Consider the following 22,512-nt stretch of genomic DNA (forward strand, 5'->3'; position numbering starts at 1 on the left):
CAAAGATTCACGTCTTTCTTCATTGAAACAAATGCGCAAAGTATATTATAACCTAACTACGTAAACAAAAAAGTCCAATAATACCATGACAATCAGATCCCTGACTAGTGTGTGCAAACATCTGGCCACAACGGTGCAGCTGCACTGGATTGTGTTGAAGGGTCAAAGCTTAAGAAGCAGCACAGACCATCAGAGTTTATCACCAGTGCACTCATCCAGCTCCCAGCTGTTCTGAGTCATATTGGGTCAGGTTGGATGAGAGAGCCAAGAAATGAAGTCAACAAGAGAAAGGAAAAAGCTGTGATGGTGGAAGGGTACGAAGAGCGAAGGGGTGGGAAAGTAACAGATGGACTTGGGCGGATTAGAGCGAATCTGGGTGGGTTTCCACTGGAAACCAGGCGCAATGCAGGAATCGAGAAAAATTCAGGAAACCTGAATCTATTATTCAAGAAGGTTGAGACAAACACAAAGTGAACGTTATCTAGCCTGCAGGCATTGGTAAGTGACACTTCATTCCTAATGTGTTGCTTTGATTTCTTGCTGTGTGAGATTTTTTTGTTGATCAAAAAGTTGAGCTTTTCCAGCTGCAGCTGGATTTTCTAATCCCACCCCTAAGGAAAATGATTTCAGCTCATTCTGATGAGATGCTTACAGAAGAGATCAACTAACACATTACTGCATGGTATTTCATGTGAACATTGGTGTTATTCATTAAAAATGCATTGCAAAGTCAGATCAAATGTGTGAGAAAGCCTGAAAGAAAACCTGAATGATGAGCAAGCAAACTGTAGGGCTTCTGGAACAACATGCTAACTTGGAACAATAGAGCATTTAATTTAAAACAGATGAAATTACCAGGTATCTTATTACACATGTATATTTTCAGTAGATTATTGATTTAAAAAATGATCAGAACCTCCTTAAGAAAAAGTATAAATTAGATTTGATTGAACGAGAGAGTTGCCGCCAGGCAGACATTAGATGAGATCATAGCATGTTCACTTCTGAAAAGTTATTGAAACTGAGTCTGAACTCCACTTATTGCCTAAATTAAACAACTTAATTGTTTAATTGATCATTGTTTGCATGTCCTCTACAAAGTATATTGTTTTGCTCAATATATCTCAGAAACATTCAAATGACAGGTTCTGTGCAACAGAAATGAATGGCTCTTCTGAAAAGTTATGTTGGTTTAATTTGAAACCATCTTACGGTTCATAGAAGCTACACATTAATTACAGTAGTTAGGTTGAGAAATGAATGTTATTGGTTTACTATTCTAATTCATTGTAAAAACAGAAAAAAATAAATAATGTTAGCAATGTTAGCATCCAAATCTTTTTATTTTGGATTTAGATGCTTTTATTTAAAATTATTCCTCTTGTTTGCATGTCCTCTACAAAGTTTAATGTTATTGTTTTTGCTGTCTGATTTCTGGGGATTTAGAGTAATTTAGAATTATTAATAGAGCTGTACATAAATGTCTGTAATTTATTTAAAGGAGCAATGTTGTCTTAAGGAAGTCTTGACTACTAAGTCATGGTTTCTGGTGTTTATATTATTATTTTTTTTTTAATTGTTGCTCTTTCAATCAATTTCTGTCCTTACGTATTCCTTCCTTTAGCAATGAAATATGTGTGGTCCACTTCAGATAAGCAGAGTAAGAAATTAGGGAATAAAAACCAAAGTGTGAGACCGAACAGAACTTTGGTACCTGCAAAACCCCCACAGTGTCAAGAACAGAACCTGAGAGATTCATCATCCAGTGATCAGACTTGTCACAATTTGTATTGATTATCTTTAATCATTTTGCTTTCTTTTTACTGTTTCTGTTTATTAAAAATGTTCACTCTTAACTTCATGGAAACAACACAAATCTTCTTCTTTGAAATATTTTATTGTGAGGTAAGGGAACCAGATAAAGGTTAGGGAAGTAGGATTTGATGCATAAAGGGTAAATGGTGGGATTTTCGGTTGGATTCAAAGTTCGAATAAAATCTGAAATGAAGAAAATATGATCAGTGCATCTCTAAAGTTTAGACATTTTTATAGATTGAGCAAGAGAAATTATAATTTATTGAATTTATTGTTGAATTTATTGAATTTCACAATTCATAATATTGTTCAAACTAAATGATCTAAATCAAGTCTTCTCTTCTAGGTGGTCAGCTGAAAATAGGCTTAAAAGTCCAAAGAAAAACTTTTAAAGACCTTTGGAAATATTGTACAGCTGTTGATTTAGAGAAGAAAACGATGAATTATCACTTTTCACTTGCAAGGGCTGGAACAATTGTTTCTCTATGAGTCATCATGTGAAGGCTGAAGATGCTACAATAAGAAGCAAAGCTTCATTTTATCTCACTAAAATCTGTTTTCACAAAACTACATTTTCAATCCAGTCGTTCCACCGCAGACAGATGGATAAATAGGTCAACAGCACAACAGCTCCTCCAGTACAGATGAGCCAACATGAACTTTGCTTCACTTAGAGCTTTGCAGATAAGAGGTGAAATGTCTTCAGGAACCAAAGATTATTCCCAGTTGACTTCGGGTTAATCTGCCATGGCTACCATGACGTTATAGACTTATAATCTTTGCTGCAAGTTTTCTTGATGATTTTGGCCAGATGTCAACCGTTTTCTTCTCTTGTTTCACATGATAGGTGCAGCATGAGAGTCACCGGCCATTAATCTCCTCCACCTTACCCAAGATTAAAGCAGATTTACCGGGACCCAGAGGCAGGCCTGAGATCCTGGACTAATCACTCCTTCTTTAACCCAATCCCTGTCGGAGAGGTGAGGGAACAGGTTGAGAAGAGGGATGTACCATGAGGCTGGACCTGATTAGATGTAAAATCCGGATTCTAAGATTTAAATCTGCCTTGGAGCGGGAAGAAGAACTCATCAGGAAGAAGGATATGTGAGGAGCCTCGTGGCAACATGAAGCTCAGCTAGACAGGCGTCTGGTGCTGTAATACTCTCAAGAAACAAAGATCTTAAATTTAAATCTGATAACCTGCTTTGTTCGCCTGGTCAATTCCAAGTTTCTGTAACAGACACGAGAGCTGGGATCCTCCAGTTCGATAAGGATGCAACAGCTGGAGCTCCTCATGCAACTTCCAGTCGGCACATCTGTCGCAACTTGATTAAAACCCAGCACTTTCTTTCTCTCTCTGTCCTCTGACCTCTCATCAGATATCTTTCCTCAGACCCCGCCCTCTTTCCAACTCTTCACCACTGCTCATCTTCCTCTCTGACCTTTGTTTCTCTTCTGAAACATCCTTAATCTCCTTATTTTCTCCTCTTCTGCCCTCCATGAGTCACTTTTAAACTGCCAATCAACCTTCCTGCTTCTTACTTTTCTCAAAGTTGTCCTAATCTTGTTCTTGAGGATGCTTCAGCATGCTGACCTTCATCCCAAAAGGTCACCAAAACTGGTTGCCATTTTAGGGCCATCAAGGTAAAATCGTCCCACCGCCTGCCGCATTCCTCCACTGGCTTCAGTCCGGTTGAGCAGTGACAATGCTGGAGAAAATGTCCAGACGTAACCGGACCCTGCTGTCCCTGGGTCTCACCTCTCTGGCCCTGACATTGTCAGTGTCAGCTTTCTGCAGTTCCTACTGGTGTGTAGGGACACACAAAGTGGTGAAGCCAGTCTGCCTGTCACCAGTCAAGATGAAGAACTGTGGAAAGAACAACAGCCAGCCGTACACAACAGGTGAGGCTGCAGGGGCTGAGGATGATCAAAATACCAGCTACAAGTAATCAGAGTTAAGGGGTTAAAACTGGGCCATTGAAACTTTGTTGCAAGCAACCAAAATAGAAAAAATAATCAATGGAAAAACAGAAAATTACAGAAGCATTCAACTTTCATATTCGAAAAATAAAGATATGGACAGCATCTCATTAAAAGGGTTAATATTTTAAGGTTAAGTATCATTAAAGCATTACAAAACCTAACACTGAATACATTTTAAAAAAATTTTTTTATCAATTATATTGAATTCATCTATCATGTTCTCAAATACCAAGTCAAATACATCATTTGTGTGCACAGCTTCTACCCTCAAAGTCTGATGTGATTTAAAATGTTTTTACTAAATTATTTACAGTCAATCTCAAAAGTTTTTACATCCTTGTTAAATTGACAGGTTCTTGTGACGTAATCTAGAAATCATGCTCAATACTTTTGTAATTGTTCACCCATCTTGACAAAACCTTCAATAATACCTGGTTAAATGTAACAGCAGACCATGATTAGGGCACCACTATGCTTTATCTTAGGTATATGTCTTTGTTGATGCTCTGAATGCTTTTTCCCTCCAGGCTTTAGGATATCTTAAATTATAAAAATGAGCAAATGTCAGGATATCCCTACTAGAATTGTATTTCTGAATTCATCCTAATTGATGGCTGGTTAAAACCCAGGTTAGTCAAATTGTGAAAATGAATCAAAAGATACTTCCAGAAAGTATTATCCGATGGTTGTGGGAACATATGTAGCCAGTTTGCAGCTTTTCACTCATTTTTATTAATACGTTTAACTGAGATGGCTGTTGATTTGTGCACAAAAAATATTACATTCAATGTGGGTAATGTTTTGAAATAATTTTTTATGGTTTTAATCAATTTCTTGCAAGAACCTATTTTAACTGGTGCACACATTTGCACATTTTTCAGCCATTTGGCTCAAACTATTTGGATATTCTGTGCATAATTAAAACCCGTCTTTAATTTGTCATCTTATGTAAACATGTAGCATTCTGTGACAAATATCACAAAGACTCTATGGTATCTCTCTGCTCTGCACAACACATCATATGCAGCAGCATAATGTGAAACTGCAGGGTGTTCTCTGTGAAAAAATAATCCCCCAGCCAGTCATTTAATAAACACGTTAAATTGGTTACCTGAGAGCTCAGTGGCGAAGCTTTGAATGTAGACATTTTTATACATAATTCACATAATCCCATGTATCCTCTAATCTCAGTTGCAAAGTAATAAAAAAAACACCACAGCTGACTTTTAGAGCAATGTTTGAGAGCTTTACATGATGTCACTCAGATGAATCATCACTTCATACAATTTTCTCATTCTCCTGCAGTTACTGCTCAAGAATACTTAAAACAACCAAAAGCTGCATTTCTAGATTGTTTTAGCTCATATAATCTGAGTTTATTCTACTTTATAGAATATATTGTACTCTTTTAACAGATTGATCATCTGTATTATATCCTTCTCAAATAGAGGCTCCCACCCTGGACCCCAGGAACCCGGTGTCCAATGTGACGCTGTCTCCACAACAGAAGGAGGAACTGGCCCTGATAAGGAAAAGGCAGTTGGCCAATGCTGTGCAGTATCTCTGGGAAACGGGCGAGGACAAGTACATGCTGAGATATTTTCACACGGGTTTCTGGCTTTCCTGTGAAAAACACAACGAAGGTTGGTGAGACAGAGAGCCAAGAGGCTGGAAACGGGTTCAGATGATTACTCAAACTCATTTCTATTCAAACTGAAAAATGAAAACAGTAATAAACATGTCCCAGAGCATTTTCTTCATAATTTAAATAAATTCCCAAAATCTTTAAGAATCTGGGTTCTGAAAACATTTTCTAAGAACCAACTGAATAATTTCTTTTCAATGCAACATTTTATGTTATTTATGGGAGTGCAAAGCACATAACTGATCAAAAGAAACATGTTTTCGACAGTCTAAGATTTAAAAAAGTAAAGTTTGTTTATCATAAACAGAAAAATAAAGTTGATGACAAACTTAGAACCTTTATACTTGTCTGTCTTACATAAATGTAATGTAAATTAACCTTACATTTAGGTTAATTTACATAAACCTAAATGTATGCAGCTATGTAGTAAAAATGAAGACTAAGGTGTCTGATGTGCAGAAACAACTGTGTGGTTGGTGCAACTAATACCTGCACCATAAAGCATGTACAGAATCTAAAGAGCAATCACTCAACCTAGATCAATAAAATATTATCGTTTTTCAGAATTTATGTTTAAAGCTGACAGAAGGTGGAAGCGTTTGCACTGCATGTGCTCTATTTTAATACTGTTATCTGAATCTGTTCATAAATCATTCAGAAATTAAATTAATTCAGGGAACCAGGTGACTTAAGGTTGTATATGGAACATCTTGTTTTTAGGAGATGATCAGGAAGAAAAGTGCCGCAGCTTCATTGAACTCACCCCAGGAGAGACACAAGGTTGGTGCAAAAACAGTTGTCGACCATATAAAATTTTATAGAAAACAAATAATAAAAACACATTATTTCTTTTTTACACTTGCAGGTGTGCTGTGGCTATCGGTTATCAGTGAGTTCATGTACATCGGCCTTCTGGCGATGGGTTTCCTCCTGATGTGTGTCGAAGCGATGTGCCTCTGTGCCAAGAAGGAGATGAGCTCCCTGAAGATCAACGCCTTTGCTGCAATGTGCACCGTCCTTTCAGGTCAGTGGTGAAAAATATTCTGGTTCAGTAAAAGTGCTGGAGTCCAAACAAAAAGATTTGAATAAGTTCAAAAGTTTATCTCTGTTTTTATACACTATGTTAGGTCGATTTTTCTTTCCTCATCTCTTTTTTAAAACAATTCCTTTTCCATGTTTACCAGGTATGATGGGAATGGTAGCTCATATGATGTACACCACAGTGTTTCAGATGACAGTGAGCATCGGACCAAAGGACTGGAGGCCACAGTCTTGGGACTATGGATGGTCTTTTGCGTGAGTTAGTTTTTTTGTTTTCTCCTTGCTTTGAATGTTGTCCAAGGATCATAGATTTACTTTGACTCTCACTGGTTTTTGAGATCGATAAAAAACTTCCTGTGTCCCTTTCTGTAAAATAAAGGCAGAACCAATTGAATCAGAATTATATTATATACATGTTTTTTTCAGTGTCTTATCTCAGGAGCATTTCAACCAACTTTGAATAAATTCCCAAAGAGACCCTTTAAGTCCAGGTCTATCTCTGCATTGCTGTTTTTATATCGCCATATCACGTTGTATTGGGAAATTAAATTGATACAATGCTCAGTGTTGTTTTCTTTACTCTTCATGTCTCAGGCTAGCATGGCTTTCCTTCAGCTGCTGCATGGCAGCCGCTGTGGCAACACTCAACTCGTACACAAAGACCATCATTGAGATGAAGCACAGAGCCAGGGTGAGGCTGGAGGAAGCCCGAGCTGCTACCATCGCCCCTTCCTATGAGGAGGTTGTTCGAGCCGGAGGTGGAGGGCTTTACTCAGTCAGTCAGCTGATTCATCTCGGCCAGCAGGGGGCCCTCATGGATCCACTGTGGCCAAGAGGAGTGGGACCAGCAGTTGGACCTTTGACATGCGGTGCTGGTGGGGCCCTGCTGGTCGGAGGTGGAGTCGGGGGCATCGGGATGGGAATGGGAGGAGCCATAGCTGGAGGAAACACAGCTATTGCAGGAGCAGGTGGGATCGGTGTTGGAGGAAGTGGAGTTGGGATGGGAATGGGAAGTACTGGTGGGACAATGGGGGCAATGGGAGGAGGTGGAATGGGAACAGGAAGAATGGTGGACGCTCATGGAGTCGTAGTTGTGGAGGGATGCACCACAGAAGGATGTGAAGAGTGTGAGCGAGAGATGGACGAGATAGATTACACTCTGCAGGAGGAAAGAGAGGACTCCATCTGCTAGGACTTAAAGGATTAAGGACTGGTAAACAACACAAGACTTGAAGAATCACCTGTATTAAATTTTTTGTACATAAACTGTCTTCGAGTTTTTAGAAATTCACTGTCAGTTTCATTATCGCTATACAAAGATTTCCAAACTTAAATGGCTTGATTAAATGTTTTTTTTTATCATCATGCCTCTGAAGTTTGCAATTACAGTTGGGATTTATTCATATTTCAGTTATATAATAAATATCTCTCAAGTCCTGAAGAGCTAGTGAGTATTGTCACAGTACAGCAAAGATAATAAGATATCTTCAAAGTGGTATAAAAAAAAAAGACGCAAAGAAAAAGTCACTTGGGGCGAACTATCGGTGGCATCAACACAAGCTTTGACATGGAGCACAGCGCTGAAGGGAAACTCATCATTACTTAGAGTCATGGTGAAGTGGAAGTGCCATCTTTCTGGTTTCAGTGAATAAATTATCTGGCTTTATACCATAATTTATTTAACTACTCCCTCAAGGATACAAAACCAAACCAAAGATTTTATATATTTTAAGAGGACAATTCTCTATCCGTAATGCTATAGATTTAGCCTGACCTTGCTCATACTCGTATTAGGACATTTTCTGGTAATTAATCTAAGGCTGGAAAATCCAAGAAATTTTGTGAATAGATGCTACAAGCTGGTCATACTGACATCCCACAGCAGCTTCTTTACTTTTACTCATCGTTATCAGGATAAGTAATAGAAAACTGAACCAGGTTACTTGTGTAAAACTGGCCTTGCACTGACGTTTTATGTGAATCAATGTGTTTTAGCAGTGATTTAGTTAATCAGAATTCAAAGTTACAACTTCTCAGGGCAATTATGTACACTTTAGCCACAACTTTTCAGAAATACTTATGGACATGACAGCAGTTGCACATATGCACATGTAGTGACAGAGTGACAAGAGACATTTTGAATTTAGCCCTGCTGCCTCCTGCTGCCACAAGGGAAGATATGAAAAATTAAAACACAACACTGATGAAAGTTAGAAACACCAATTTTTCTGCTTGAATTTTTATTAGTGTTTTGCAAAAACTGTGGGTAAAATGGTTTTTCTTTTATTTGGAGGGGTGAGGGTTGGGTTGTGTTGGAGCCTTGGAGTAGAGTGACTCAGTTGAGGCTTTTTGGACATCTGGTCAGGCTGATCCCGGGGTGCCTCCCAGGGCAGACCCAGAGTCAGCTAGAGAGACGCTCTAAAAGCTTGGGAAAAGTTTTGCGTCCCACAGAATAAGACAAAAAGTTTCATTGGGGGAATAACAGACCTGAGACCCTCACAATCCAATCTCAAATACAACACAGTACTCTTGTTTTGGTCAAATATTCTCAAATCAGATTTTTCTGTTCCCACAACAAAAGACACAAACTGCCAAGCAGTGTCAAAAACTGCTTGTGATTCCTGCTGTGTGGTTCAGTTTCTGCTTCTGAGAACATAAAAAAGTCTATCTAGGAATACCGAAAAAAGTGAGATGACTGTGGCAGAGAGGTCTGGATTTTGAGACAGATGTTTTTTAGATGTTGGACAGAAGATTATGTCAGTAATCTCTACCAGTGATGGAAATAAGACAGAAAGAGAGAGAGGGATTGACTTAATTCAGGCAGTGAGGCAGAGATAAACTCAACTCCAAGGTTATTGAATGGCACTGTATGAGGACAGTAATTAAAAATGTAATTTAAGAGGTTAGATAATGCAGCAGTTATGCAACCTCATCCATATGGACAGTAACCAGTTCCTGTAACTTTAACTAGCAGCAGAATAATGTTTACCACCGCATTTTGATTTTTAAAAAAATATTTACAATTTTTTTATAAACTGAAACATATTTCTCTGACTGAATAACAATTTAAGTTAGGAGATTTTGGAAGAATATTCTAACAAGAACAAAAAACAGAATACTTGTAAACCTTTTTTTTCAAATGTGTTTTTGCATTTTATTTGACATTAAAGCAAACAAATTCTAAAACCTCATTGAATCAGAATTTTATTGTTTCCATTTATTGAATATATTACAAAGGAACATGCAGGACCATCGCTAATTTTCATATTCATCACATAAACAACAAATATGTAAAATTGTGCCCCGGGGTTAAAATAAAAATGGTAAAAGACTAATTGAGCTAAAGTAATGAAGCAATATTGTATGTCAGTCAGGGTTCATACGCGATAATAATTATTATAGTCAACTACTGAATTGAATACGTCTTCATAGCGAAATAAACCTTCATTATATCCCTTTTATTTGCACTAAATAATGGCTGCATCAGTCATTCATGATACATAAATGCATGTGTTTAAGTGTCAGATGGGTCCAGAATCCTGTCCACTAAGCAGCAAAATGGACAGACAGCAGTTTATAAATACCTGTTTACAGATACTTGCATACTAATTTTTACAGTCGAAGTCATCTGTTTGCACTACTTCACTTTTTTCCCAGTTTTGATTGGATCCTTCATATTTCAAACTACAAACAACGTGGACAGCACACGAAGACAGGCAGCAAAACCAGTAGGAAATCACACTTCAAAACTTTTCAAGGGGCATTATCTACAGTCATGTGTTCACATTGTGAGGACACCATCCGGTGCCACTGCATTTACAGAAAGACCGGAACCAGAGGGAAATGGATCAGTCAGGTAAAAAAAGTTATTTTAAAGGCTCATACTGAATCAAACGGAGGGCGTCTTCATTTTGCAACAATCCTTTGATGAACTCTCCCTCTGCAACTCGGTCTAGAGAAAACAAAATAAAGAGCAAAACAAAGTTATAGCATGACTTATGTATATTCATCCATTTTTGTGCACACATTTAATAATATAGAGTCTAAATCTATTTCCTAAGAAATAAAAGATTTAAAGTGTTAATAAGTAAAATTGTTTGGTCAAACAGGAACAGAGATTTCACAGATATTGAAAACAATTTGTCTGCAGTTTTTAAAATGCTTTTGCATTTATGACCTTAATAAAAAGAAAATCAATTTCTGGCGTCAGTTACAGACAATTGAAGAAGAACAAGATTTTAAAAAACAATTTAAAACAAAAACCACTTGAGACATATCACCACCTTGTCTATTTATCACTATCAATACAACTTCATCGTACCATTGTCACCCTTATCGAAGACTTTCCAGAGTTTGTCTGCCCTCTTTTCAGGTGTGTTTTCATCCTCAGGTAGATCGCCCACTTCATCTGTCGGTATCAGCTTGAAAATTGACTGTAAAACAGAGAGGAGAGCAAATAAATTGCTCAAGTCAAAATAATGAGTTTTTCTGTGGATTTTCATATTGCACTGTATCCAGTTTAATCTCATTTCTCCATTTTGTTTATCTTCATTTATTTACAACAAAACTAACATCCTTCCATAAAGCCATTTATTTGGAGAGCACCTCTGGTTTTATCTAATTATATTTTCTCTTATCTTTTACGTTTATATTTAGCAACAAAACATGCTTCCATGGAAAGTGGACACTTTTATATAGTTACAGCAGTGCTGTATAATTGCTTAATAACTACAACAAGAATGCCGAAAGGACACAGAAAGAGTGTCAGTTGAATTTTTGTATAACTATTTTGGATCAATTAAATAGTGCATAACTTCCCTACATAGAGTTTTTTCTGGTGTTTGAATGTTCAGAATGATTTGAGACACAAAGTCTCAAGACCTGCTTTATAACATCCAGTCATTTGCACACTGATAATGGTAAGCTACAACACTGCAGCCACAGCTACCATGGGGCAGTCTGACAGAAGTGAGGCTGGTTCCAACGGGCCCTGACCACCAGCAGGCCCCTGCACCACAAATAGCAGACCAGGTGAGTGAAACACTTTGTCCAAGGACACAATGACTAATACAGACAGATCATGGGTCTGAATCAAAAACCCATTACAGGATGAACTCTTTCCACCACCGCCCTCTTTTTTACGTTATCTAATTGCAATATCACTTTATCAAAATTTAAAATAAAAGAAAAAAATGTGCCGTCTCAGCAATATTTTGTCTTTTTAGATATTAGCTGCTTTATTGCTGTTGTAAATTTACCCTGAAAAGTGCATCACTAAGCTGTCTTCTGACTCCAGCATAAGCTTAAACTGTTTATCAGCGTGAATGAAAGTCTAATCCTGAAAATATATTATCTAACCAGTGGAAGGGCCTGACCTTTTGGCTAAAAATAAATTAGGGAACAGACTTCAGATCAGACATGGACAAGAAGCAAGTTCACCATGTGGTCACAAAACAACAAATACTGTAACAAAAGCAGGTTGGGAAATTTAACTAAATATACATTTTTGGCAATGAACATTGCAGATCAATGTCCAAAAATGTTGTATTATTAAAATTGGATTTTAATAATCCAATTATTAAAATCTGCCATTAAGAATCAAATTGCTGAACTTAGAAAGTCAAAATCATTGGAAACTTATATTTGTGTGTATAAATCTACATCAACGCAGTGGCTCTACAACTTTTCTAAGAAAAGAAATGTCATGGTGAGAAACCTGGGCAAGAATTGTAGGCTTTGTGAACCAAATCCATCAATACAGATGTGATACTTCCTTCACAGATCACAGTCAGGAATGTACTCTTTGCCATGGAATACCAATCTGCAACTTTCCAATCATGTCCAAAAAATTTCATGTAAAATGTAAGGCAGATGTTTCATTATCCAGTTATCAATTGATATACTTCAGTTGTTTATGTTCTGCTCTGAAAATATTGGAAAATAATATAATAATAAAAATATTTACAGTTTCACAGTCTGAAAATACATATGGGAGACTCTATTGTCAAACTCTATGTTGATGACACATTTTTCTTCAGCTACATATCCAAAACTCACTGTGCAGATTTCTGTGACCTCTGACTTGGTGATGTATCCGTTCTTGTCCACATCAAACAGCGAAAATGCCCATTCAAGTTTGCTTGTGGTTTTCCCCGTTGCAGTCATGTGGAGGGCGATGATGTACTCCTTGAAGTCCAGGGTGCCGTCGTCATTGGTGTCGAAGGAGCGGAAGACGTGCTGGGCGTAAGTGTTTGCATCGCTATCTGGGAAGAACTTGCGGTAGATATTCTGAAATTCATCTTTCGAGATGCGGCCCGATGGACACTGCTTTTTGAAGTTCTCATACCACTGGACAATCTCAGTTTCTGAGAACTTGGTGTTGAGTTTAAGGTCCTCAAGGATTTCCTTGGACACAGCTCCACTCTTGCTGTTACCCATTACTGCTGGTGTTGGAAATCTGTTTATAGGTTTAACTTGTCGGCCCTTGGTTTTTCAATGGCACTTGTAGCACAACTTCAGCCTCTGAAGCTTCCTACTCTATTTTATAAATTAGTAAAAGGATGACTATTTAGAAGACACAGCTAAAATGTTCTTGATGCTGGTGTTGGCCTTGTGCACAACTCGTAGACGCAAATGCTGTGAAAAGAGCAGAAGGCACTTGGTAAGCTCATTAGGCCTACGAGTAGATCCGGTAAGAGGTGTCAAGGACATGTTTTATCTTAGGTCAAATCTCGAATGCTTGTTTTTCGTTCAGTATGAAGTGGGTTCTCTGACAGGTTTTAGAGTCAAATCAGGTTAAAAAGCATTGAAATGCTGTGAGATGAGAAGTGCTGTGAAGGCTGAACATGTTTCACGTTACCCTAATAGCATCTCATGTGCACCGCTGCTAAATGCAACGTGAATATACAAGAAAGATGAACAGCTGAAATAATTATTTAGTAATTTTCATCTTTGTTCACACATTTACCCACTTAGTGCTAATTATCCCAGAGGATTGTAAAATATAATCTCTTTCCTACATATTTCTGGAATTGAACTGCATTTTAAACTACCATTATTCTAAAGTGTGTGGGATTTTTAGAAATCACTCTTCTAAATGGTCATTAAATGGGCTAAGGAAAAAATTTAATAAAATGAATCGAAAAAACAAACAGAAAGAGACTTGAAATCTCTATACACTGGTAATCCTCTATTGCTGCCATAATCCAGAGTGACAAATGACTTGGAGTGACCTCAAATACAACCTGTAAAGCTGTGAGAGACACAGCAGAGGTAATGGAGGCTGAAACCATAAGCTCTGCAGGCAAAAATACCTGGCCGGTGATAATAAATGGGAGGAAACTGATTTCTATGACGTTTTGGTGTTAGGAGGTGACCTAGCTAAGCATATGCTAGTTTGAGAGTAAATCCCCAAACTTGATTCCAGGTTGTTGTTTTTTTTTTAGTTCTTCAAAGAGTTGCATCACAATGTTTTGCTGTATTCAAGAAGGTATTATGTAGTAGTTATATTTGCATAGGATGCTCAGTCACAGTAAATTAAGTGTCCAGGTAACATCTGTCTGGCGAAGTGTCCAGGGTGTCCCCTGCCTCTCACCCAATGACTGCTGGAGAAAGGCAAGAATGGGACCATCTGACAGGTAACTGAATAATGACCCTCCAGACTTCTTTTCAAATGTTTACATTTTTGTTTTTATGATCTCCATTTTTCTACTAGTCAATGGAGAGCTCCAAATTTCCACCAGGTTTAGAAAAAGGTTACCAATTTTATTATTGGTAAAGTTGTCAAATGGTTCAAACTATTTGTGGTTTGATAAATGTTCTTCCACTTAAACCTCTTATTTTTAAAAATGTAACATCGCATTTAAGTGGTATTTTGGACCGATTACAGATGCTTGCTCAATGTTTTTTTGTTGGGGGTTTTCAGTTATGTATTAACTTGAATTAGTTGAACAGACTTAATTCACATTGATAAGATACATTTTTAAGCAAAACTTGAAACTGGCCGTTTCTGAATTGTGGCACAGTTGATAATAACATTGATATAAATATTTGTTTGAATAAACAGAAAGTATATGAAATAAGTTTTTCAGAATTCTTCAAAATCTCAAACATCTATAGTTGTAGACCTGAAAACAATGTCATTATGTCATAATGGGTCCATCTCCAACTCAGCTTAATGGGATTTTAAAATCACAACAAACATTTTAGGAGTTCCTCAGTCAAACTGAAGTGATTAATGTCTCATTATGCTGTGTCAACCAAAGAAAACAATACTATTCCAAGATTTTCTCTCAATCATTTTTTTAAATAAATTCTACATTAAGAAAATGTCAATATTTCTTCAAATTAATCTTCTCAATCAGAGCATTTCAAAGCCAGTTATCATCCCTGAATCTTACAGCACATGCTAAACAATTTACTTCCACACCAGCTCAGTTTCAGGTGTCTCAGATAAACACACAGAACCACCAGACCAAAATAAATAAAGGACAAGTCACACTTATTCAACAGCAGCATAAAGCGACAACAATGTGAACAAACAGCTTCCAGTTTGGTTTGTGTCCTACCTGTGTGATCAGTGGAGCAGTTTGGTGCTAACAGTGATGCTCTGACTGTGAACAGCAGAGGAAATCAGGTTCCACCTGCTGAGATAAGTCAATTGGACCGGCTTCCCCCTCAGAGGCGGAGTCACACTAACATCCACCAGAACTCTGACAGCTTCAGGAAAATGAATTTCCCTTAATTTGACAAGTAGCTGCTTTGGATTTCTAGACCACCAATTTGGTTAAAGTCCTTTTTCTTTTTAAAATTATGCTTTTTCCCCAAAACATAGAACAATACATTCATTCTTAGTTAGGAATATTTTTTAAAAAACTGTACAGCATTTCATGAAGTTGAAAGGGCAGAAAGCAATAATTAGCCACAAAAACTTGTTTTTTGAATAAAAAACCTTTTTTACATGCTCAACTACAAACAAAACAAGGAATATTTTATTGAAAGAATAGAGCTATACGAAGTCACCCCTTGCCATACCAACAGCTGTTGAGCCGCACTTTTGAACACCGTTGTCACAAAGGGCTCAAACTTTGAACAACGACTAAAGTCTAACAACATTTACTAAATATGGAAACAATTACTATGACCTAAACTTAAGCTTTAAGAAATACAGCACTCAGGCATAGCATATGCACAACCTCAGCATTTCTTGTCAGCTTTTGACAACGTCAGTCATGTTGAATAAATGAAATAATGTGCAGAGTTCTGAGCCAAATAACCTTATTAGGGTTTGTAGCGGCAGTGTGATAGAAAATCACTGATGTGTGTATTTGTGTGTGAAATAGTGTCACTTCACTCAGCTATATTACTTTAAAGGTAACATGGGTTCTAAATCTCCAGTTTATCTGGCAGATTTCCAAGAAATCGCATCAGCTAATGGTGCTAATGTGGAGCCAGAATCCCAAAGTCGATGAGTTATGCTGTTGTTTACTATAGAAAAGAGATTATTATTGATTTTTTTTAAAAAACCAAAAAAGATAACCATAGCGCTCAAACTACACAAACAGTGTGTTTGTGTAGTTTGTGTAGTCTGATCAGTTGGATGCTGCATGACTTGCCTAAAATTTCCAAGTAATTTATTTTATCTTCACAGAATGTAGGAAATATTTTTCATAATGTATTATATGGGTTTCATAATGCTATGCACCTATAAAACCTTTTTTAAGCAAATGTGTATTTTTGACAATCAAATTGAAACTACACAAAAAAATTTCTGAAACGGATTGGAAATGATTTGTGATCTCCGAGCCGCCTTCACACCTGCCCAGAGCGAGGTGTGGGTTTCCTTATGTACAGATCTGCAGTTACAGCAAAGCAGATGGAGGATTCAGCAGTCAACACTTAGTTAATTAAGCGCATTTAAATCCCGGACCGACTGCAGCAGAGCCACCCTCTACCCACCGGATTTAAACCATTAAGTCCTGACCTGATCAAAGGTTCACAGTAGTTTTGGAAACAACTCTGCTTTATTTTTACCGCTGCTAAATCCTACAGAGTAATTGTGGTTCTGTCAACTGGCTTATTTTAAGCTGAAGTTCAATGCAAGTCAAAGCGCTGCAGGATATTTACTACCTGCTTGTCTGCACACGTCTTCCCTCCCTAAAAGCTTCAAACAATGTCCACTGGACAGACATTATGTTATCAACGGTGCTTTTCTTTACAGCTATGGTTAAAAGTAGAAAAGATATTTCATCTAAGCTCAACTGGACCAGTGCTGGTCTAAAAATGTGTAAAAAATAAAATAAATAAAATAAAAAAACGCTATTGTCAAAGGAAAATCAATTAAAGACCATCAGAAAGCCCAAAGAGTGGTTGATCAAAACCAGTTGAAGATATTACACATGTAAACATTTAGAAAGCAAAACATGAAGAAAAAAATATTAATCAAGACTTTTTTGCTCCAGGTACATTTCCTGTGTGTTAATTTTTTATGCAGATAATCGCCAAAATTATTAATATTCTCAGCCTTTAATTGTAAACAAAATAAATCATTTTGGGAGAGGGTGGAGTTAGGGAAGGCTCCAAACAATGTCCTTTTTCATAAGTAGAAACCAGGTTTTTAAATACACAATTCTTTCTCACAGTCTGACATTATGTAAAAAAATATCTAAATAAAGAGAAAATATTAAAATATTCATTTGTAGAAAAAAACAAATATATATATATACATAAACACAAATCTTTATACTCTCAAATATTTTGACCTGGTCAAATCCTTTTTCTCTGTCTTTCCCACTTCTCTTGTAAGCCATATTTTTGAACCACTTTTTCTGATCTGGGTCATGTTTGAACTTTGCTTAAGCTCTATGCTTAATCCATTCTACAATATCACTCCACATACATAAAGGCAAACGTGTTGCAATGTTGCTATGACAAAATGTTTTACATTTCACATTCATCTCAACAAGAAAAACATATTTGCATCCAGTTAGGGAATAGTTTGTTTATTGCTTTGTACGTTATTTGTTCTGGCAAAAGGTGGAGGGGAGCAGATAAATATTTCATATTTTTGGTATCACTGCAGTTGCTTCACTGGAATGTGTTTCAGAAATGGGGAAAAACTACAAATAATGAGTTCGAGTTTGTTGGGAGCAGTGATGGTCATAAAGTCTCGGAGCTGAGTAAGGATCTGTGACAACACTCCTTTGTGGACCTGTCACTGAATGAGCTCTCCAGTTCAGCAACAGCTTGATGCACCAAGATGGAAATACTGTCTGGATATTATTTTAGCCAGAGTTCTTCTGCCTCCCATCACCTCCGACGAGTGCAGGGGGGCATCCGACTCAGACAGAGCTGGCCTTCCTAATGAGCTTATCTAAATGCTGCCTTTCAGCAGTAGATAAGCTGCTGCTCCAACACAAAACACCATAAAAGATGTCTGATGCCATCGCAGAGTCAAAAACAAAATGGCTTCAGTTGCACGTCATGCACTTCAACAGATCTCCTCAAGTAGAATTTGCTCTGACTTTTCTTGTAATGAGCCTCAGTATAGTGACTCCAGTTCAGGTTGTTGTTCAAGTGAAGACCGAAGCCCACTGTTTCTATTTAAGTTTCCTGGATATTTTCTGGTTAGAACTATGATGGAGTATTAGGGCAAGACTAAGAAAAATAAGAATTAAGGTATAAAATTATGAGAATAAAGTGGAAACAGTATGAGAGAAAAGTCATAATAATGTGACAATTAAATCACAATATTTTGAGAATGAAGTTTTCGTATTACTATGAAGTCATTTCATCATGAGAATGAGTTTTACTATAATAAAGTCAAAATAATAGGAAATAAAGTTGCAAAAGTGTGAAAATAATGTAATAATAAAGAATAAAGCTGTATTATGAACTGAAATGATCAAACCTTCTTGGTATTGTTTTACTTTTACTTATGAATACTCTGTTTTCTCTGGTGTACCTCTGACTTGCTCCCTTTCTGTAGCTTCTCATTCGGTATCCATCATCCTTCCTCTTCCAGTCAGGATCCCCCTACTGGCCTCACACTGTAAAGAATCTGTATTTATTGGATAAGCAGGATTTTTGTTTTGTGGCTTTGTGGACCAGTCTTTACCTCACACAATCCACAATCTGACCTTTGACCCTTAACTTGGTTTGGATTAAGTTCCAAGAAAGGGAATCCTTTAAATCAGAGAAGCCTGGAATTAAAGTTGAAGCAGAGCGAGTCAAACAGCAGAGGTGGTGACGCAGTGCAGTGTAAGGAGGATTTGGCACCAAGCAGACAGCGAGCCTTAGAAACCTGGTGACTGTAATAAAGTTGAGCTGAAAGTTTCTAAAAGCTCTTTGGCCAGACGTCAAGATGTCTATTTCCAGAAAAAGGAAAGTTTAATCTGGAAACACTGAGAGTCACATGACCTGAAGTGAGGTCAGCTCCAGGACACAGTGGAGCAAACAGGGGATGGTTGCAAGTCTGTTTTTATTTATAGCAAAGCCTGGTTCCTGTAGGAAGCCATTTAAAGTATCCTGTCACTATTGCTGTAAACAATCAAATTATCAAATATATCAAATTGCTGGTCTAGATATGGCTGACATTTTTATGAACAATGCATAACTTAATTTTGAGAGGCTGTCAAAATTGTCTCAAAGATGTTTGGATGTATGATTTACTTACTAAGTTTTGGTAAGAGTCTATGTTTTTGTTAAAAACTTTCATCTACGATAATCAGCTTGCACTGGGAGTGTGCAAGAAGCTTAAGTGTTTAACCTGCGCCACATTTAATGTAAAACAGGTCAGGGGTGTGTCAGTCTGTGGTGGAAGCAAAAGTGAAGGATTAAAGAGGAGTCTGGATCCAAGCAGGAAGAAGAAAAGAAGCATAAATCATAAATTTAACAGCTAAAATCCAGTTGCTAATCATGTTTATTCAATGAGAACAAAATGTCAAGAAATATAATAACCTTCCACAAGATTAGAATATAAGAGACAGGAGTCTTATTTGCACAGTCTCTTTCATTCGTCTCACAGCATATCAATATTACACCAGAGAAATAAGACTTTATATCTGGAATATGTCTCATGTCTGAGATGGATGAGGAACAAAGAGGATGTTGTGTCTACAGAATCCTTTTTGTGTTGATGCAGGCCATTTGTTTTAGATCATAGTCCTGTTGGAAAACCTAACGATGAAACATTTTCAGTTTTCTGGATAAACATGAAATTAGACTTTATTGTCCATTCAGGTTTTTCCCAACACAAACAAATGTGTTGTACCTTTAAATCCTTTTAATGCATTTCTAATGCTGTGTTTTCCAACATGTTTTAAGGACAGTTTGTAATTCTTAGAATATTTTTGATTGGCAAAAAAAAAAAAAAAAGAAAATCACAGAAAAGGGTAAAAACGTTTCCACCAAACTTTTATTCACAAATTCTGGAATACTTTTGGCTGCTGAAAAAAATGAATGAAACTTACATATGAAGATACTCATTAGATATGTGAATTTGACTTCTATTGGAAATATTTTTTGTTTTAGTGAGTATAATTTCTAAAGAATTACAGAAGAACAACAGAGCTGACGTTCCAGACCCATGTCTTCTTAGTTCCCTAAATTTTCACAACAGAAGTGAGTTATTGATCAGAGATCACATCGTGGATCACCTGCATCAAAGAGCTTCTGGATTTAATCCTGCTCTGGCCACTGAGAAAATGCTGCTTTTTGTAGAGTATGTTTCCCTCTACAGGACAAACCAGGAAGATGTAATGAAATTACCCCCGTACAGGTCCCTTTTTTTTTTTTTAAAAGAAGAAACAATTAACATAAAATACCACTTTATTGAATGATAGCTAGAAAATGCAAACACTGGTTAATAGTAAACATTTGAGTAAATACTTGGCAGGTAAAGGTGTTCACTTGCTGAAATGATGAATATATATATATATATATATATATATATATAATATATATATATATATATATATATAAAAATTCCCTTCTCACCCACCGCGGGTGGTTCTTATCCTCTGAGCTCGGGTCCTCTACCAGAGGCCTGGGAGCTTGAGGGTTCTGCGCAGTATCTTGGCTGTGCCAAGGACTGCACATTTCTGGACTGAGATGTCTGATGTTGTTCCTGGGATCTGTTGTAGCCACTGCTCCAGTTTGGGGGTTACTGCCCCGAGGGCCCCGATGACCACAGGCACCACTGTGGTCTTCACCTTCCAGGCCCTCTCCAGTTCTTCCCTGAGGCCCTGGTATTTGTCCAGTTTCTCGTGCTCCTTTTTCCTGATGTTGCAATCACTTGGTATTGCTACATCAACCACAACGGCTTTCCTCTGATGTTTATCCACTACCACAATGTCTGGTTGGTTCGCCATTACCATTTTGTCTGTCTGGATCTGGAAGTCCCACAGGATCTTAGCTCTGGCGTTCTCCACCACCTTTGGGGGTGTTTCCCACTTTGATCTTGGGGTTTCCAGTCCATATTCTGCACAGATGTTTCTGTACACTATGCCTGCCACTTGGTTATGTCGCTCCATGTACGCTTTCCCTGCAAGTATCTTGCACCCTGCTATGATGTGCTGGACTGTCTCAGGGGCCTCCTTGCACAACCTACACCTTGGGTCTTGTCTGGTGTGGTAGATCTGGGCCTCTATTGCTCTGGTGTTTAGGGCCTGTTCCTGGGCGGCCAGGATGAGGGCCTCTGTGCTGTCCTTGAGTCCAGCTTTTTCCAGCCATTGGTAGGATTTACTGATATCAGCCACTTGGGTTATTTGCTGGTGGTACATCCCATGTAGGGGTTTGTCCTCCCATGATGGTATCTCTGGCACCTCAACCTCCGTTCCCTGTTGTCTGAGACATTCACTGAGCACATTGTCTGTTGAGGCTTTGTCCCTGATGTATTTATGGATCTTAGTTGTTTCGTCCTGGACAGTGGTTCTCACACTCACTAGTCCTCTGCCTCCTTCCTTGCGGCTCGTGTACAGTCTCAGGGTGCTGGATTTGGGATGGAACCCTCCATGCATTGTTAGTAGCTTTCTGGTCTTAATATCTGTGGCTTTTATCTCCTCCTTGGCCAGCTAATTATTCCAGCAGGGTATCTGATTACTGGCAGGGCATAGCTGTTTATCGCACGGATTTTGTTCTTGCCATTGAGCTGGCTTCTCAGGACTTGCCTTATTCGTTGGAGGTATTTAGCTGTGGCTCCTTTCCTTGTGACCTCATCGAGGTTGCCATTGCTTGTGGTATACCTAGGTACTTGTAACTGTCCTCTATGTCTGCTATTGTTCCTTCTGGGAGTGAGACTCCTTCTGTGTGGATCACCTTCCCCCTCTTTGTGATCAGCCGACCACACTTCTCTAGTCCGAATGACATCCCAATGTCAGTGCTGTAGATCCTGGTGGTGTGGATCAGTGAGTCGATGTCTCGCTCACACTTGGCGTACAGCTTGATGTCATCCATGTAGAGTAGGTGACTGATATTGGCCCCATTTTGAGTCTGTATCCGTAGCCAGTCTTGTTGATAACTTGGCTGAGGGGGTTCAGGCCTATGCAGAACAGTAGCGGGGACAGAGCATCTCCTTGGTATATGCCACATTTGATGGACACTTGTGCAAGTGGTTTGCAGTTGGCTTCAAGCGTGGTTTTCCACAGCCTCATCGAGTTTGCAATGAAGGCTCTCAGAGTCCTGTTGATGTTTACATCTCTAAGCATTCAATGATCCAAGTATGCGGCATTGAGTCATAGGCTTTCTTGTAATCAATCCAAGCCATGCACAGGTTGGTGTGTCGGGTTTTGCAGTCTCGGGCAACTGTGCGGTCTACGAGGAGTTGGTGTTTGGCTCCTCTGCTATTTACACCGATACCCTTCTGTGCCGTGCTCATGTGTTTATCCATGTGTTTGCTTATCTTGGCCGCTATGATGCCTGACATGAGCTTCCAGGTTGTGGAGAGGCAGGTTATTGGTCGGTAGTTGGGTGGGACTGGACCCTTTGATGGATCCTTCTGGATTAGGATTGTCCGCCCTTCAGTTAACCAT

The 22,512-nt window shown here is 38.1% G+C and overlaps 2 protein-coding genes across 2 annotated transcripts; one reads left to right on the forward strand and one right to left on the reverse strand.

The window, feature by feature from the left end:
- The first annotated feature begins 248 nt into the window (after positions 1 to 248).
- Positions 249 to 9,619, forward strand: LOC129375793 (germ cell-specific gene 1-like protein). The gene is made up of 7 exons (XM_055055072.1): positions 249 to 498; positions 2,663 to 3,717; positions 5,247 to 5,441; positions 6,164 to 6,223; positions 6,309 to 6,467; positions 6,628 to 6,739; positions 7,079 to 9,619. Exons 2-7 carry the CDS (start codon positions 3,522 to 3,524, stop codon positions 7,674 to 7,676), a joined length of 1,320 nt encoding a protein of 439 aa, XP_054911047.1. The 5' UTR covers positions 249 to 498; positions 2,663 to 3,521; the 3' UTR covers positions 7,677 to 9,619.
- Positions 9,620 to 9,670: 51 nt separating this feature from the next.
- Positions 9,671 to 15,149, reverse strand: LOC129375794 (recoverin-like). The gene is made up of 4 exons (XM_055055073.1): positions 15,052 to 15,149; positions 12,542 to 13,120; positions 10,806 to 10,917; positions 9,671 to 10,436 (listed from the first exon to the last, which is right to left on the reverse strand). The coding sequence occupies exons 2-4, from the start codon at positions 12,920 to 12,922 to the stop codon at positions 10,351 to 10,353; spliced, it is 579 nt and encodes a 192-aa protein (XP_054911048.1). The 5' UTR covers positions 12,923 to 13,120; positions 15,052 to 15,149; the 3' UTR covers positions 9,671 to 10,350.
- Between the last annotated feature and the right edge of the window lie 7,363 nt (positions 15,150 to 22,512).

The sequence above is a fragment of the Poeciliopsis prolifica genome, unplaced genomic scaffold (assembly GCF_027474105.1).
Source record: "Poeciliopsis prolifica strain line A6 unplaced genomic scaffold, Auburn_PproV2 SCAFFOLD041, whole genome shotgun sequence".
Taxonomy (NCBI): Eukaryota; Metazoa; Chordata; class Actinopteri; order Cyprinodontiformes; family Poeciliidae; genus Poeciliopsis; species Poeciliopsis prolifica.